Consider the following 16,234-nt stretch of genomic DNA (forward strand, 5'->3'; position numbering starts at 1 on the left):
ATAGATGATGGCTTAAGAGTTTTAGTCATAGGTTAGAATTAATTTATTACCCTGTTAAAGTGCCAATCCCTTGCTCCAAGATCCTGGACTTTTGATTAGTATAAAGAATGATTTTTTATTTTCCTTACTTGGAATTGCTTCTCAAAATATTAGAAAAGTAAAAAATCTCAACTAGTTATTTATTTGTTATTCAGTAATTTATTTAGTTGTGTATTTAAATAAATATAATTAATAGTAAACCTCGTTAGTGTAAATATTCAGGTGCTGTAACGTGTAATTTAGGCGGTTAATAATTAAAGATGCAATATGACAATGTGTATTATAAGTAGTATCTGCCAATAAACTTAGCCATATGGTCGACATTTTTGGGCTGCATATGGAGGACGTATTTTACCAAGAATGGATTTGGTTTCAAGGGATACTCCATGTCATGGCCAATTTATCCTTTGGATGAGTGGGAAGTGGGCAGAAAAGGCGACTTAATGCTCCAAAATATAACAAGTGTGTTAAAATAAATAACTTATTTTATTTATCTAAAAAATTAGTATTAGAATTGTGTGAACTTTTTAAAATACAAATAATTTAGGGTTTATATCTATACTCTCTTCAAAAAGCAGAGTATCGTACTAAATACTTTGAAGTTACAGGAAGTAATTAAAATTACAAATTATAGTTAAAAAATTTTGTAATTTTTTTACAAGTATATAAAAACAAATAATGGCCTGAAAGACGATGGAGGTAGAAGAAATGTGGGTATATATAGTTTCTTTCAACTTTCACTATCGAACATACTATTTAATTTCTTAGCAATTTTATATTAAAAATGAACGAGGGACTTAACCTAAAAAAACCACAAGCATAAAGATCAAACTATATTAGTTCTCCTTTAATTTGTGCTTATTAGCAATGTCCCTTTAATTAGTTATAGTATACTGAGCATGCAAGGCGGTTGGTAAGAATACTTATTATAATTGCATATGCATGTAGATTCATAAAATGGTAAGCTTTTTTTTTTTATACTTAGCGCATTATGTTCTTATTGTTTTATGTCAATATATCACACATTAGGTAGATGGGGTCACGGATCCGTCTTCCCTGGATTGGGCTGTGTTCAAGCATACACACACATATAAAGATGATCGTGACAGGTGGTGCAATGACAAGGCAAAGGCATTAGCTTTGAGTAATATTTATTTTTACACCAAATGTTTACTTTCGAAAGATGATTAGTTTTAGTGCACCTGACTTTAACACATCAATACTTTCTGTATAAATTTTAGGATGGCTTTACGAGACTTAGGGAAGAGAGAGACAATCAAGTCACTCCAGGAGAGGATGCTAGCAGTGTTGCCTCGGATAATGATTTAATCTTGCAGAAAGGTGGTAAGGTTAACCCTAAAGGACAGGTATACTGTTTAGGTACACGGGCAGGAGCATATAAGCAATCTCGAATCTCCAAAAGGCTACCACTTGGAGTGTCCCAGCAGGAGCATGACAGGATGCACATATTGATTATGTAGTTGCAAGGTACAATTGCACAACAAGAGGAGAGGGGGCTGCACAACAACAGGAGATGGCTGCACAGCAGAAAAAAAAGGTTGAGCTACATAATAGTCTAATGGTTGTGATGCAGAGGCGAATGGAAAAAATGGAGAAGCATTTACGAAGGCTTCTTGAGGCATTTTTAGATATTGAGGATGACGACGAGACTCAGCCCCCGTCTCAGGACCTAGGTGATGACCCTGATCATGCAGGTCATCCACCAGCATGACTTTTGTATCTTTGTTGGATGTATATGACATTGACTATTGTACATAGACTCTTTTGATTTGTATATGACATGGACTTTTGTATATGTATGTCCCTTTTGATTAGCATATGTCTTGCACATTTATAGATATATGACTCTTTTGATTAGAATATGACAGAGACTTGTGTATATATGTCCCTTTTGATTAGTATATGTCTTGAACATTTATAAATATATGACTCTTTTGATTTGTATATGACACGAAATTTTGTATATGTATGTCCCTTTTGATTAGCATATGTCTTGGACATTTATAGATATAGTACTCTTTTGATTAGTATATGATAGAGACTTTTGTATATGTATGTCCCTTTTGATTAGTATGTCTTAGACATTTATATATAGATATAGGACTCTTTTGATTAGTATATGACAGAGACTTTTGCTTATGTATGTGTCTTTTTGATGAGTATATGTCTTGGACATTTATATATATAAGTCTCTTTTGATTTGTATATGACAGGGACTTTTGTATATGTATGTCTCTTTTGATTAGTATATGTCTTGGACATTTTTACATGTATAACACTCTTTCGATTAGTATATGACAGGGACTTTTGTACACATAATTATATTAAAATCATATAATTTTGATATGTTACTTTCCTTATATTTGTTTATCAGGTGTCTTTGGACTAGATTTGGAGGGAGGGGGAATAGGTAAAAATTATCGATATCAATTCTCGGTCACTCAAATCATGTTAAATATTTGATTTGAATGTCTATGATAACAGAATAAAAAACTTAAGAATTTCTCTTTTATTTATATCAAATTTTATATTCATATAAAAAATTCTATTTATTTAAAGAGTTAATTGTTTCTCCTGTTACAGGAGATAATATTATCTCCTATCACAAGAAATAACATTGTTTTTACTTCGTCAAAAAACTTAGAAAAAGAATCCTATGTTCTCTCTTCTATGTTTCTACAAATCAATATAGAATTTGTAACTTTGATGGAGTTCCAAGACAACACTTTCTCACGAGTTTTGTTTATCTTAAAGGCTTACAAAAGGCATTCAAGATATAGAAGATAAAGTTTAAATATGGATGCCAATATGGAGCATAACAAATAAGAGGGAGGGAGGGGGGGGGGGGGGGGGGGGGTGGGGGTGGAAGGTGAGAAAAATAAGAAGAGAAAACAAATGACTCCATTTAGATTTCTTGTTTACATTATGAAGGAAAATACCATAAAAATTTACACTTTAAAACTATCAAATTTTACCATCTTTGTATCTAATTTCGAGAAAGAGAGAAGAAAAAGCATGTAGGTTCCATAATTTTTATGTTAATTTTTTTATATTGATTTGCAGAAAGATAAGGCATATGATTCATTTTCTAAGTTTTTATTACAAAGCAAAAACAATGTTGTTTCTTATGACAGGAGATAATATTATCTCTTATGACACGAGAAACGATTAATCCTTATTTAAATGATAAACTATTTATATACTAAAAATAAACTTGCTATTTAGCCATACAAAAAAATTATGGCCAAATATTACAAAATGTGGCAAATGAGATTTTCTACATTTTAACAAAATGTGGTTAAATGGGGTGTGAGAATAATTTAGCTTTAGCCACAATTGTAATAAGTGTAATAACATTTATTTAGCCACATTTAATTTTATTAGTTAGCCACGATAAAAAAAAGGTAAATGTGTATGAAAACTTTGTTTAGCCATCGTGGCCAATTATATAAAATTTATTTTTAAAAATTTTAAATAATATTACAAATTTTATATCTTTAAAGAAAATACAGTAACATAAAAAATTTAAAGAAAAAAATAATCAATAAAGTAAAACATAAACCAATCACCATATTATATTTTGGATATGCAAGTAATATTATAGAAGAGTTTATACAACAAGCCAATACTTTTTTCTTTTTAGTAGATAGGCAATAATTTTTTAGAATGAGCTAATTAAATTTTGTACTAATATAACATCAGAGTGAATTGCCAAATAAAACTAATTAAAATTTTATCATTGGACACCTTATTTAAAAGATATGATAGTGCAAATCTTCCTTTTTCTTTTTATATACGTGGGAATTAAACACATAACCTAATACAACCTATTCAAATTCCTCACCACTAGACCAATTTTATTGGCTTATAGTGCAAATCTTCTTATAATTGCTCTTGTATGTATTCTTGTCCTTTGAAGCGCATGCTATCGTACCTATACAAGAAAATAAGAAACATTAACTTCATGCTAAGACAATGAATGATTCTTAAGAGCTTGCATAATCAATAGGAAAGAAAATGAACGTGAATTGTATTCCCAAATTAATATTAAACATTAATGTGAATTAACTCTCCATGAAAACAAGAAGCAAGCGCCATCAAATTTAATTATTTGCCATCTTCCAACTTTGATTAAGAGCTAGCTTTATAATTTTATGTATTTTACCTTAAAGTGGCAGTTAGCTAGCTAGATTTCAATTTTGATTGTGAAAATTTAACATGATAAACCAACGCTACATCTAGCAACAAAAAATAAAACCTTTGCTCATGCATATGGCTAGTAATATATATTTTATAATTTAAAATTTTCAACTTCAAGTAGCAACACACTTAGAGAGGCAACAAAATTTTGGATAGATTAAGTGTCATAATTTTGAAGCCAAAGTTAGGGTTATGCATGACTTTTTGTTAATGGAAATAAGTTTTAAGTACTTTCTACTTCCATAATGCAGTCAATAATACCATTTCCATAAGAAAGTCTTGGCCGATATGATGGTTAACCCAAAATGTAACATGATTGTCTTACAATTATTTTGGTCAACATTCTTGATTGAGGTTTTTTTTTTTTCTAGTAACAAGCAGGAACAAATCCGCACCTAAAGTAGAATTCAAAGGTTAAAGAAACACCGATTATGTCCAAAAATAAAATGCAAGCACAACCAGCAGGAAGTGAAGGCCAACGTCCTTGGAATACGAAAAGTGAACCAACCAATCGCTAACTTGAGTTATATGCTAATGGAAAGACTAATGGAAACCTTGATTTCCCTCTAAACAATTTCAAATATCTTATGAAGATATACGTAGCATAGTAGAAACAAGAATAAAAGAAAACGTAAAAGCTTCCTCAAACTTCATTGATATAATGACGTGATGAATCTTTAAGGTTTCCAACATAATCTTGCATCTTACCTGTCTATGGCTCTCAAAAGCATGAATGATGCACTTCTTCGAGGAAAACTAAGCCTCCGGTGTCAAGAACTAACAAGAACTACTGTATGTAGAGGAATCTTTGTTTTAGACGAAAATCAAGTAATGAGTCTTAATCGGGCCTCATATTGATTGATAATGGAATAAGTGAAGTGTATATAAGTGGAAGGACCATAAACTCAATGCCTTAAGGTTTTGGGTTGAGATGTTGTGTCAAATCCTTTGTTGTGGGTTTGTCGCTTAGGCCCATTTGATGTGTAGATGATAGTCTCCCCTAATCGGGCTTTCCCCGGCCGCTGCCGAACAGTGACATAATGTTTCTGCTTGAGGGGAAGTTGATAATTGTAGGACTCACACTTAAGGGGCGTTTGGTAGAGAATAAATTTTTATATATCCGAATCATGATTCCCAAGAATATGGTGAGAAAGTCACTTTTCTGAGAATGTTACAAAAAAATTGTTTGGTAGGCCAAAATATTACTAGAATTTTGTTCTAAAAAAAGTGTAAATTTTTTCCAACACCTGAGATTCCAAGAATACCACTTTGAAATAAAATTGTACACAAAACAAAATCCTGGAAAATCAGATTCCTAGGAAAAAATTTTAGAAACCTTGTACCAAACGTGGGTAAATAGGATAATCACTATCACTTTCTCGAGAATCTCAAAAAATTCCTCCTACCAAATACCCTCTTATTAAGGGAAAATTGTTGGTAATTCAAGTGTGAGTGATAAAAAAATTCCAAATTGGAAAGGAATGAGCTAAGCATATCACATGTAAGTAAAAGGACTCATAAATCCATTGACTTAAGATTTTAGTTTGAGACATGATGTTAGACTCACTTGATATGATCGGTGTAGCCTTAGCCCATTGGTGGTGGTTCCCTGCCACAGGCTCTTACTGGACCCGCCGATAGCAACTAGGCATTTAAACACGTAATTTTTCACGTTTAACGCTATTTTGATAGCAAAAATATTATTTCATATTTTGGGCATAACATGAGCTATACTTTTCCAATTGATGTAATCTTGGTCTCGTTGAAAAGATAAGAGAAATATCTACAACTTTTATAAAAAACACAAGATCCAAATCCATCATATTTGATATGAAAAATTGGCCAAAATACAACTTCAGTGAGATTTTCATTAAATTGTTACTCTTTATTTATCGCTTTATGTCCTTCTAACTTAGCTATTGCTCGAGACCTTCAATTCAACTTAATTGTCCTACAAAACAAGCAAGAATCATTTACATGATTCAATAATTCAAAGTTAATACTTTTTAACCAAATAACTCTTAAGTTTTCATGCTTTTAACTAGATATAAGAGTGATTTTATCGATATGCTAATTTCATTTATAGCCTTGAAAAAAGTTCAATCAAGATAAAACAATTGTCAGGTTAAGGCTGTAGCTTTTTAGGAGGCTAGAAATGTGCAAAGGATCAAGAAACCCAGCTACAATATCAACCTGCCAACAATGCACAGGTGGATTTCAACTACATAAGCAAACCAGGCGTTCCCAATGGACTAGATGCAATTCATAACATGTTTGTCTAGTTGACCTCAACACATATACATTAAAGATATTAAAAATTTGTTTATAGAACATCTTATGAAATGAGTTGCACACTTATGAACTAATGATTAGATGATGAGTTGACACCAAATGATGACTAATCTCTACCTCTTTATCATATTCATTATTCTCCCCACTGAATCTTGTTGAACTTAGCCCATATTATGACTAATTTTTTCTCGCTATGCAGAGTTGTAGTGTTATATGTGCCTTTGATAATTCAATTCATGTCACTGTTTGTTAATGGAATTCCTTTCCCACTGCATCTCTAGCTCCGTAGTAACTCCGTTAGGCCCATTATCCTCTTCAATAATTGAAATTGTAGGGATGAACAAAACTAACATTTTAATAAATTGAATATCACTCAAATGTTTTCGAATTTTTATATTATCAACTAATAATAACAAGCATAGCGCGTACAGCATCCAAGTACAAAATATAAGGCTACCCATTAATCATAATATAAAAGACAATATTTAAATTAATTTCAAAGGAATAACAATGTAGCTAACCTATAAATTGTGGAGCCACAGTGCCAAGGGCCAACTTGTTGTTTTATGCCCTAGAGTTTGGAATTTGACGATCCTCAGATGTGAAGTTGAAGAAGTTAAGGATTAAGGAAAAACGAAGTAGATTTGGGTTTTTTTTTTTTTTTTTGTTGCAAGCTGAATTCTAACGCGCACACCAATGGATTTTTATGATAAATTAGGGAAAATGTTTTTTTTATTTCAGAGAATAAAATAATTTGGAATAATTTTGTTACATTTTTAAACAGTATTGTAAATTTGGGATTCTTATTTTTTCGTCCGATGAATTCAACAAAAGTCTACAGTAACCTAAACTCAAATCTTGCTTTCATTAATGAAAGAAGAAATTAAAGAAGAGGAGAGAATTAAATAATTTTTTTTGGATACAACGGAAGTAATTAATTAAATTAAATATACTAATGTACCATAATAGTCTCATAAAAGAGAACTTTAATTCAAAACTTGTGCAGAGTCTATGAATAAAAGCTGCATAAATAAAATAAACATTAAAGAACATTGAGAAATATTAAGTTTACAAATTTTTTGTTTATAAAACTATTTCGGAAAATATAAATAGTTGAGTATATATTCTCCAGAATACATAGTTGAGTTTATAATCTCACTTCAAGAACATTTATTAAAATAACAAGTTCATCATAATTATTTTGATCAGCTTCGGAATACAATCTTCTCTGCAGTTTGGACATGTTTTGGAGGGATTTAGTGCTCCATAGATGGAGGAGGAAGATAAGACATGACCAAATTAACCGCACTACAAGCATGAATAGAGCAATGAGGAGGGCTTTGTTCCTGATACTCCTCTTCTTTGATGAAACTTGTAGAGCCACCACGCCCTATTTCACCATTGCAGAAAATTCCAGCTACTGGGACCCCAGGAAAGTTGAAAACGAATGGTAACATATCAGCATTAGGTTGTCCAAAATATGATTGACCACGAGAATGGCAAGTGAAGATTAAAGCACCAAAAACGCCATCTTTGTTATTTGTATTCTCCTCCAACGTGTATAGAATGTCAAAGGCAATGCCATTGGTGTTGTTTGTAGTTTCTGCGTCTTTATGGTAGAAAATGAATGAATCACCAGGCCTCACCCCAACGCCATCAATGAAGAAGATGACATCATCTTCACACCTGTTCAGTGAGGTATAGGTTTTTTACAAGATAAGGAAAAAAGAAGAAGAAGAACGTACTAGCTATTTGTTTAATTTCTATCAGAAAACACAAGAGGTTTTGCATGTTAGCACAACACACTCCTTGATACTCTTTATATAATGCATACATTCATAAGTAAAAGAAAGATATATAGTATTATATAAATTTGTCTCCTTCGTCCTTATTATTTCTTATATATATACGACTAAAACTTAAAAGAGTTCTTCAAATTTGATTATGTATCGACTTATTATTGATTATCGCCTACGTTAAGTGTGAAAGTGAAATCCTTGTCCCCTCTCACAATTTTTTTTGTTTTTAGAGATATTCCAATCAGTTCATCGCTTCGCGACTAATCCTATTTGGGGTAAGTTCAGAAATTAAGACTTTAAACTCCTCCGGTCCCAAAAATGATACTGAGGAAGATCGAACACGTATTTTCACTTCTTCCTTACTCAATTCCCTCTCACAAAATTTTCTCACTCCACTATTAGCAATCATAGAATGTCAATGAGTGTGTTGCAAACATTTCTCTCTATATCTTACCCTATGACATGATAGAAGGCCGTGGATGTCGTAAATCTTGTACCTTCTCTGGAGTTGTATGTTCTTTTTTGCGTTACGGCAAGGTACAAATCAGGAGGTTGACCATGTACCTACACAGTGCCATTTTTACAGTGTAGATAACATAACGAAAGCAAAAAAAAGTTTAAAAGACATATATAAATTTTCTGAACAATTAAAAACACATACTGTCTCTGCAATAGTCTCCAACACACCCTCCATGCTCAAAATTAAATCAAGTCCTTCAATTTTAGCACAAAGCCAGGAACATTTCTTTGATGGTTTTATTCCAACAGCAACCACCTCTAATCGGGGCCCGAATGGAATTAAACTCCCAGCCATTACAACATGGAATTGAGTTTCCCCTACATCTGATGTGTAAGCCAAACAACCATGAGGGTGGATTTATATATATATACACACAAACTGCATGCACATTGCAATGAACAAAGTTCAAAAGAGTATATAAAAAAGTACCAGGAGACTTGTCTTTATCTGTAGCAAATACCAGAGCAACAGCATCAAGTATGTATGAATTCTCATCACAAGTTATAGTATAGTTCAAACTATTGAACAAAAAGCAGCCACCCGCATCGCCAACGATAGCGGTTTCCTTTGGCATAACATGATCTGCATGCATCATATATTTCAGTCCTTATCATATATTTGGAACAAAGGAAATCATGATCATATAAATTCATTAGTCCTCCAAAGAAAGGTAACTTACCCATTTTTGCAACAATGGAATTCATGTCACTATTACGATCCTAGAAAAACAACATGTCAAGTATGAGCTATTAGTGCACGTGTGGATTTTTCCATGAATAAACAATTAGGCCCTTGTTTGAGAATAACTTACTCCAAACATCATTATGGCAGCGGGGAAATCATCGTTTGAAACAGAAGCTGTGTAAGCCTTGATTTCTTTAACAAACTCGCTATGGTCAATCATGGTAATATCAGGGTCGTCGTCCTAATTTAATATCAGATAATAAAATATTCAAGTCAATTCTCAGCATAATGATATTGATGGCCACGACCATGTATTTATTTATTTTGTTCAAATTAAAATATGCACAGATGGAAACTAATTTAAATAGCTATAAAAACATTTAAATTAAAAAGGGTGTATTCCAAATGGCTAGTTTACCCTATTTGGATTTCAATACACACAACCAAAAAATCTTACCCTCTTTGGATGAAAGAAAGGTACAGCCTCAACTTTTAGTCCAGGTAAATATCCAACTATCAAAACAATCCCTTGATTTGCATTACCAAATACATTAGACTCACGAGGATGAGGACAACTATAGTCAAAATACTCCCATTGCGCCTGCGTTACCATGAAAGATTACTAATATTTATTGTCATTTTTACCAAAAGATAATTTAAATAAGAGTAAATATTTTTACGATGCCCGTCCATCGTGGTATCTAAAAAATTTAAAATGAACCCATTTTAGTCTTCTTAGGGACTAATATGAATTTTTTTGAATTTACGAGGGACCACAATTTCAACTAAATGAGTCTATTTTAAATTTCTTAGGGACCACGATGAGCCTTTTTATTTGCTAGGGACTAAAACGGGCATCGTGAAATTTGTTGAGGATCAAAAAAGGTATTTACTCTTTAAATAAATGAAAATACGAAAGAAAAAAAAAATACTTCTTTCATCTCATCTGTCAGCGCATCCCTGCCCATTACCCCATTGGAAATATGAGTAACCAAAGGAATTTTGGCTCCAAGTTTTCGAGTGAGCTATTGTACCAATATTCAAATGAGAACCAAAACAGTTATTGATCGGAATAGAACATTAATATTTACAAAATATACATTGCAGTAATTTAGAATTTCATCTAACTGAATAAAAATAAAAGATATATACGAGTAGATGAGCCAATCTCAAGCCATGTTTTTCACTGATGCAAGCTATGGCAAAGTCTGGACGAATTGGCTTGCTGAAAACCTTGTCAAGAACCTCAGCCACAGCATCCTATTAACAGTGAAAATAACAAACACCAAAGAATTCAAAGAAACTCAATAAAGTTATGAGAATATATGAAAGAATAGATTCTAATATCCTACATTAAAGTATTTATTTTTATCATAGAAAAATATTATTATATTTTAAGGGACAGGATATTATGCCTATATTTTTTTATACCTACTCTTCATATCACAATCTCGAGAGGAAAGAAAAAGGTAGGTTGAGATTGTGATATAATGATCTTGGAGAGAGATAAATAAATAAGATATGAATAAAGATAAGCATAATTAATATCTTTTCTCATATTTTAATATAATTATATCAATGTAAAAATTTAAATTCTTAAGATCTCTAACCATATTCAGGATCTTTAGTTGTTGAATATAAATATTATACATAAAGTACGTACGTGTATAATTTGACATTTTGATTAAGAGTATAAATAATTGAATAAATGAATTATTATGTTGGTAATGCGAACAATACTTACCGTGAGAGATCCACTAGGATTAGCCTAGTGGTGTGGGGTGTGTGTTAGGTGTATGTAGTGTAGTGGTGTGTGTTCAATTTTCATGTAATGCAAAAAAAAAAATACTTACCCTGAGAGAAGGATTAAGAGAGAGAGCTGAGACAAGCTTGGGACGAGAGAGGATTTGAGAGCAGACATGGTACCAAGTTTTGTTAACACAAGCCGCAGCAGCAAAGGACAAGGCTGGTAATCTGCCGAGAATGTTGTGAAAGATGTCATTGTTTAAGCAATTGATCCTATCCATGATGATGATAATGATGGCACTAGGTTCTTGTTCCTGAATCAGCATGGGGTCCAACTTATGAGCTTATATAGAACATAGGCATAATCTGAAAATTAATGTAGTTGACTATTGTGGATTTCAAATGGATTCTCTATTAAATAAATTGGATTCTTTTTTATGTACCGTTGTGTGCTTTACAGTGAACCAGATTTTCAAATTGGATCTTACTCATTGTAGTAGGTAAAAAGGAGAGGTATTCAATTTAGCGAAAAATTAAAGGGTATTTAAGAATCTCTCATAAATTGAGACCACAAAAAAGCAAAATAAAAACTTTCTATGTTAATTGAAATTAATAGAAATCAAAATATAAAAATTTCTATATTAATTGAAATTATTAGAAATAAAAACAAAAACTTTCTATGTTAATTGAAATATACTTTTGTTAAAAAATGTAAGTTGGATCCCGTTTGTGTACAGCCGGAGCCAGATGTGATTATTATTTTTTTAAATATCGTAAGGGTATTATCAAACTTAATCATTTTGATGACAAATTCATATATCACTAATTGATTGTCCTAACTTCAACGGTAGAGTAAATAAAAATTAATGGCGACGGTTACCACAAGGAGTTAGGAGATAGGTATACATTCAATAAATAAGGACCAGCTGAATACTTGAAAAACATTTTTTTTATTCAATACATTGCTCATAAATCACAATCGCATTATAACCTTTTCTTTCACTAATAATTTTTTATAAAAAGTAAGACGATAAATTAAATTAATCGCATGATTTTTTAATATATATATATATATATATATATATATATATATATATATATATATATGAGGAATGATATTGTGACAACCAAGTTGTGTTACTACCAAGTGACTACCAATCAATCTTACCGTTAGATCGATTATATTGATCCAACGGTTATATTTATTTCCATATTTGAATGGTCATGATTCTCCAAATTTAGTACTTTATATTTATTTTCACCTTTGTATGGTTATGATTTTCCATATTTAATGCTTTCACTTTAAATATGGGGAATCATAACCATAAAAAGATGGAAAAAAATATAACCGTTGGATCAACATAATTGATCTAACGGTGAGGTTGATTGGTAGTCACTTGGTAGTAACACAACTTGGTTGTCACAATATTCTTCCCCTATATATATATATAGGTTTGTTGAATGTATAGTGATTAGTGACTACACCTAAGGATTGGTGCAATTACACTATGTACTACGGGTAGTATATAATTTTTTCTCTCTTCAGAAATTTTATAACTATGTACTATCTGAAAGTTAAATGACATTGAAGGCCGTAGCATGTGAGAGGGAAAAACAAAATTTTTCTTATGCGGAATCACACATGCAATCAAGAATCATGCTTTATGAGAGTATGATGTTACCTTTGTTTGTGAGTTCAAAACTCCAAGACAATCAGTGTTAGGTTTGAAGGGTTCAAACCCTCTAACGTTGATCCACACCACCCACGTCAAGATGCAAGAACTCTTCTTGTCAAGCCACCAATTGACCACCACAAAGAGGCTTGCTATGCGCTCAATAGGTGAAGAAGGAGGCTAGGTAAATGTGTTTAGAAGAGTGAAGTCTTCAGCATGAAAACTTCACAAGAGTGGGATTGGATTGTAGTAGAATTGGCTAGGTCTTGCTTTGAAAACCTTAAGGAGAACTTACCCCTAGTATGCGCACAAGAGAGTGAGAGAGTTTTTCAATCAAATCAGATTTTCACTTAAATCAATGATGTAGGTGGCGCACAAGAGATGAGAGAAAGGTGGAGTTGTTTGCAATTCAAAATTCCCAACAACCTACCTTTTAATCCTCATGAGACTAGGTCTCTACCTAGTCAAAATTCTGATCCAATGGCCATCATATGGCCAGCCATTATGCGCCCCTATTCGGCCCAAAAAGGGGTCCAGATTCGTTGAGCAGTTGCATTCAAATTTGAACCAACTCACTCACTGATTCTCTCAACCAACCAAATCTGATTGGAGCTTGTTTGGTTGACTAGATGACACTCATCATCCAACCAAAGTGGCGCCCCAAATCAGCCCTTGGAGATCTCCGTAGATCTTCTCTTGATACAAGGGATTTGTTCCAACAAGATCTCATCTTATCCTTTTGTTATGAAACAACTTTTCATAGCCAATTCAAATTCGAATTCAACCATTTAAATTCAAACGTTCAAACATCTAAATTCTAAATTCAAATTTCAAATTCAAATTCAAATTTCAAAATTCAAATTCAAAATTCAAAATTCAAAATTCAAATTTCAAATTCCAAATTCAAAATTCGAATTTCAAAATTCAAATTCAAAATTCAAAATTCAAATTTCAAATGCAAAATTCAAATTTCAAATGCAAAATTCAAAATTTAAATATTTGATAATTAATTTAACCAATTAAATTAAGGGATAGGATATTGTGACAACCAAGTCATGTTACACCCATGTGACAACCAGTCAATCTCACCGTTAAATTAGGTTTTTGATCTAACGATCCAAATTTAATCCTTATATACACCCTCACTTCCCCTTCTCTCTCCCCTTTCTCTCTGATCATACTCTCTCTCTTTTCTTCTCTCATCACACTCTCTCTCTTCCCTTCTCTCTCATCATACTATCTACCGCCGCCGCCGCGCCTCCCCCTCTAATTCACCGCCGCCGCCGTGACAGTATGAACTTTTGTGACTATAGTCATATTGCATCCCCCCTCCTCAATTACATTATATTTATTTCCTACGAGGTTTTTGTGCTTTTTGTATAATTTATTTATATCTACCCTTTTTGTCTATGAGATTGCTTTGAATTGTCAGAATTCTCTGCGGTTCCTGGTTATTATTTTATGACTGAGGATCGGTGTAATTTTCTGAGTTGAGGAATAATTATTTGAAAGGAAAATAATTAGTGGAAGACTCAGATTAATCTATTTTTGGTTGTATAGACTTGACAGTTCCAGTTCTGACTACTGGCTTCTTGCCTAGTTACAAATATCTCAATCTTCCAGCAGAAACGATCACCTGGATCTTCTTGATATGAACAATCTAATATTTGGTGCTTATTGTTTGATACTGCTTAATTTGGATTTTGTAGATTTTGATCTATAATTAATAACTTTCTGAACCAAAATCTGTGGAGTTGATTGTGATCTTGGAGACATTATAATTAGGAGTAATCAACCAATTTGACAGACTAGAATCAACTGCAATTTCTGGCAATAGGGGTTTGGACTGAAGGACATTTGATTCGTTGCAAGGTGAAGAATTCAAGGGAACGCTTGTATTTTGCTCCGGCTGAACATTCTCCTTCCTCCTGTGGCGGTGGCGGTAAATTAGAGGGGGAGGCGCGGCAGCGCGACGGCGGCGGTAGATAGTATGATGAGAGAGAAGGGAAGAGAGAGATTGTGATGAGAGATAAGGGAAAAGAGAGAGTATGATCAGAGAGAAAGGGGAGAGAAAAGGGGAAGTGAGGGTGTATATAAGGATTAAATCTGGATCGTTAGATCAAAAACCTAATTTAACAGTGAGATTGACTGGTTGTCACATGGGTGTAACATGACTTGGTTGTAACAATATCCTATCCCTTAAATTAATTAGTAATGTCTTGAACCATCCAAGCCCATTAACCATACCATGCGCTCTCTCCCTCTTAGGTGGGCTTCCAAACTTCATCTTGGACTAACAACCATTATTAGGCCTAATACCTTTAATGCTATATCATCATGACAATAAGGTGTTAGTGTATGACCCATTAGGCCCAATATAGTTACTGACATAAACGGGCTTGAGCCCAACAAGCCCACAACCCATCTAATGACAACACAGAGCACTAGCAATGCTTTGTTGCCCCAGAGCCAGTTAGATTAATGACTTGATCATCCTATTACACATATTTGGTTGCCGTATATATTTCCTTTCGTCTCGGTTACCTTCCTATTAAACCTAGGGTAAGGAAACGTATCAACCCTTGCGGTTTAGGGTAAACTTTATTCGAAATAGGGAATCTTCAATTTACTGACTCTAAAGGCAGATCATCTCATGATCTCTTTTACTATGAATAGATTCCTGAGTCCCTGTAAATGTCATCCCGATTTCTCCGGTTTACAGATAACCTAATCTCTCACAGAGATTTGACGAATTCCTTCATCTTATCACCCTAGCCCTGTGCTCTTTCAGGACAAGCCCAACAGTGTAACTATGAGTCTCCATGTTTCAGGCAGACGAGGTATACAATCAAAGCATGCCTTCTAGAACACAGTCTAGGTAATAACTTCTGGTATAAGGAAAAACATACCCAAATATAAAGAGACTACTCTAATGACACTATCTGTGAGATTTCCTCGTAGAGTCTCTTTGTGGGTCTGTTCAGTGCGAGCTATACCCTTATAGGTCCACCCACGACTTTAGCTAAGACATCTCCATATCTGTAGCACATGAGGTCTTTACCTTGTATCCAAATACAAGTAGATAAGTCGTGCTAGTCTTACCCGAGATCACTGATCCCCATTCTCAGTGTCTCTAGACTAGGAACATAAAATTAGGAATAAACATGCGGTATCCTAGAATCCTCATGATCGTGATCTCATCACAGATACTCAGGAGATACATGTTTTATTCCAAGGGGTTTATCCAGTTACACATATAA

General features: G+C 33.1%; 1 protein-coding gene across 1 annotated transcript; it reads right to left on the minus strand.

The window, feature by feature from the left end:
- Positions 1–7,808: 7,808 nt before the first annotated feature.
- Positions 7,809–11,627, minus strand: LOC133318516 (F-box/LRR-repeat protein At5g63520-like). The gene is made up of 10 exons (XM_061520519.1): positions 11,409–11,627; positions 10,708–10,815; positions 10,488–10,580; positions 10,013–10,156; positions 9,683–9,796; positions 9,551–9,590; positions 9,301–9,453; positions 9,013–9,188; positions 8,806–8,915; positions 7,809–8,238 (listed from the first exon to the last, which is right to left on the minus strand). Exons 1-10 carry the CDS (start codon positions 11,625–11,627, stop codon positions 7,809–7,811), a joined length of 1,587 nt encoding a protein of 528 aa, XP_061376503.1.
- Positions 11,628–16,234: the final 4,607 nt, after the last annotated feature.

Source organism: Gastrolobium bilobum, unplaced genomic scaffold (assembly GCF_033153095.1).
Source record: "Gastrolobium bilobum isolate Gb01-03AN ecotype WA unplaced genomic scaffold, APGP_CSIRO_Gbil_v1 utg1554, whole genome shotgun sequence".
Classification (NCBI taxonomy): Eukaryota; Viridiplantae; Streptophyta; class Magnoliopsida; order Fabales; family Fabaceae; genus Gastrolobium; species Gastrolobium bilobum.

Coding starts and splice junctions, on each gene's coding strand:
- LOC133318516 (XM_061520519.1), bottom strand. CDS start 11,627: ATGCTGATTCAGGAACAAGAACCTAGTGCCATCATTATCATCATCATG. Junction 10,581..10,707: donor TGAGATTGGCTCATCTACTC/GTATATATCTTT, acceptor TTGGTACAATAG/CTCACTCGAAAACTTGGAGC. Junction 9,189..9,300: donor AGATAAAGACAAGTCTCCTG/GTACTTTTTTAT, acceptor CATCAGATGTAG/GGGAAACTCAATTCCATGTT.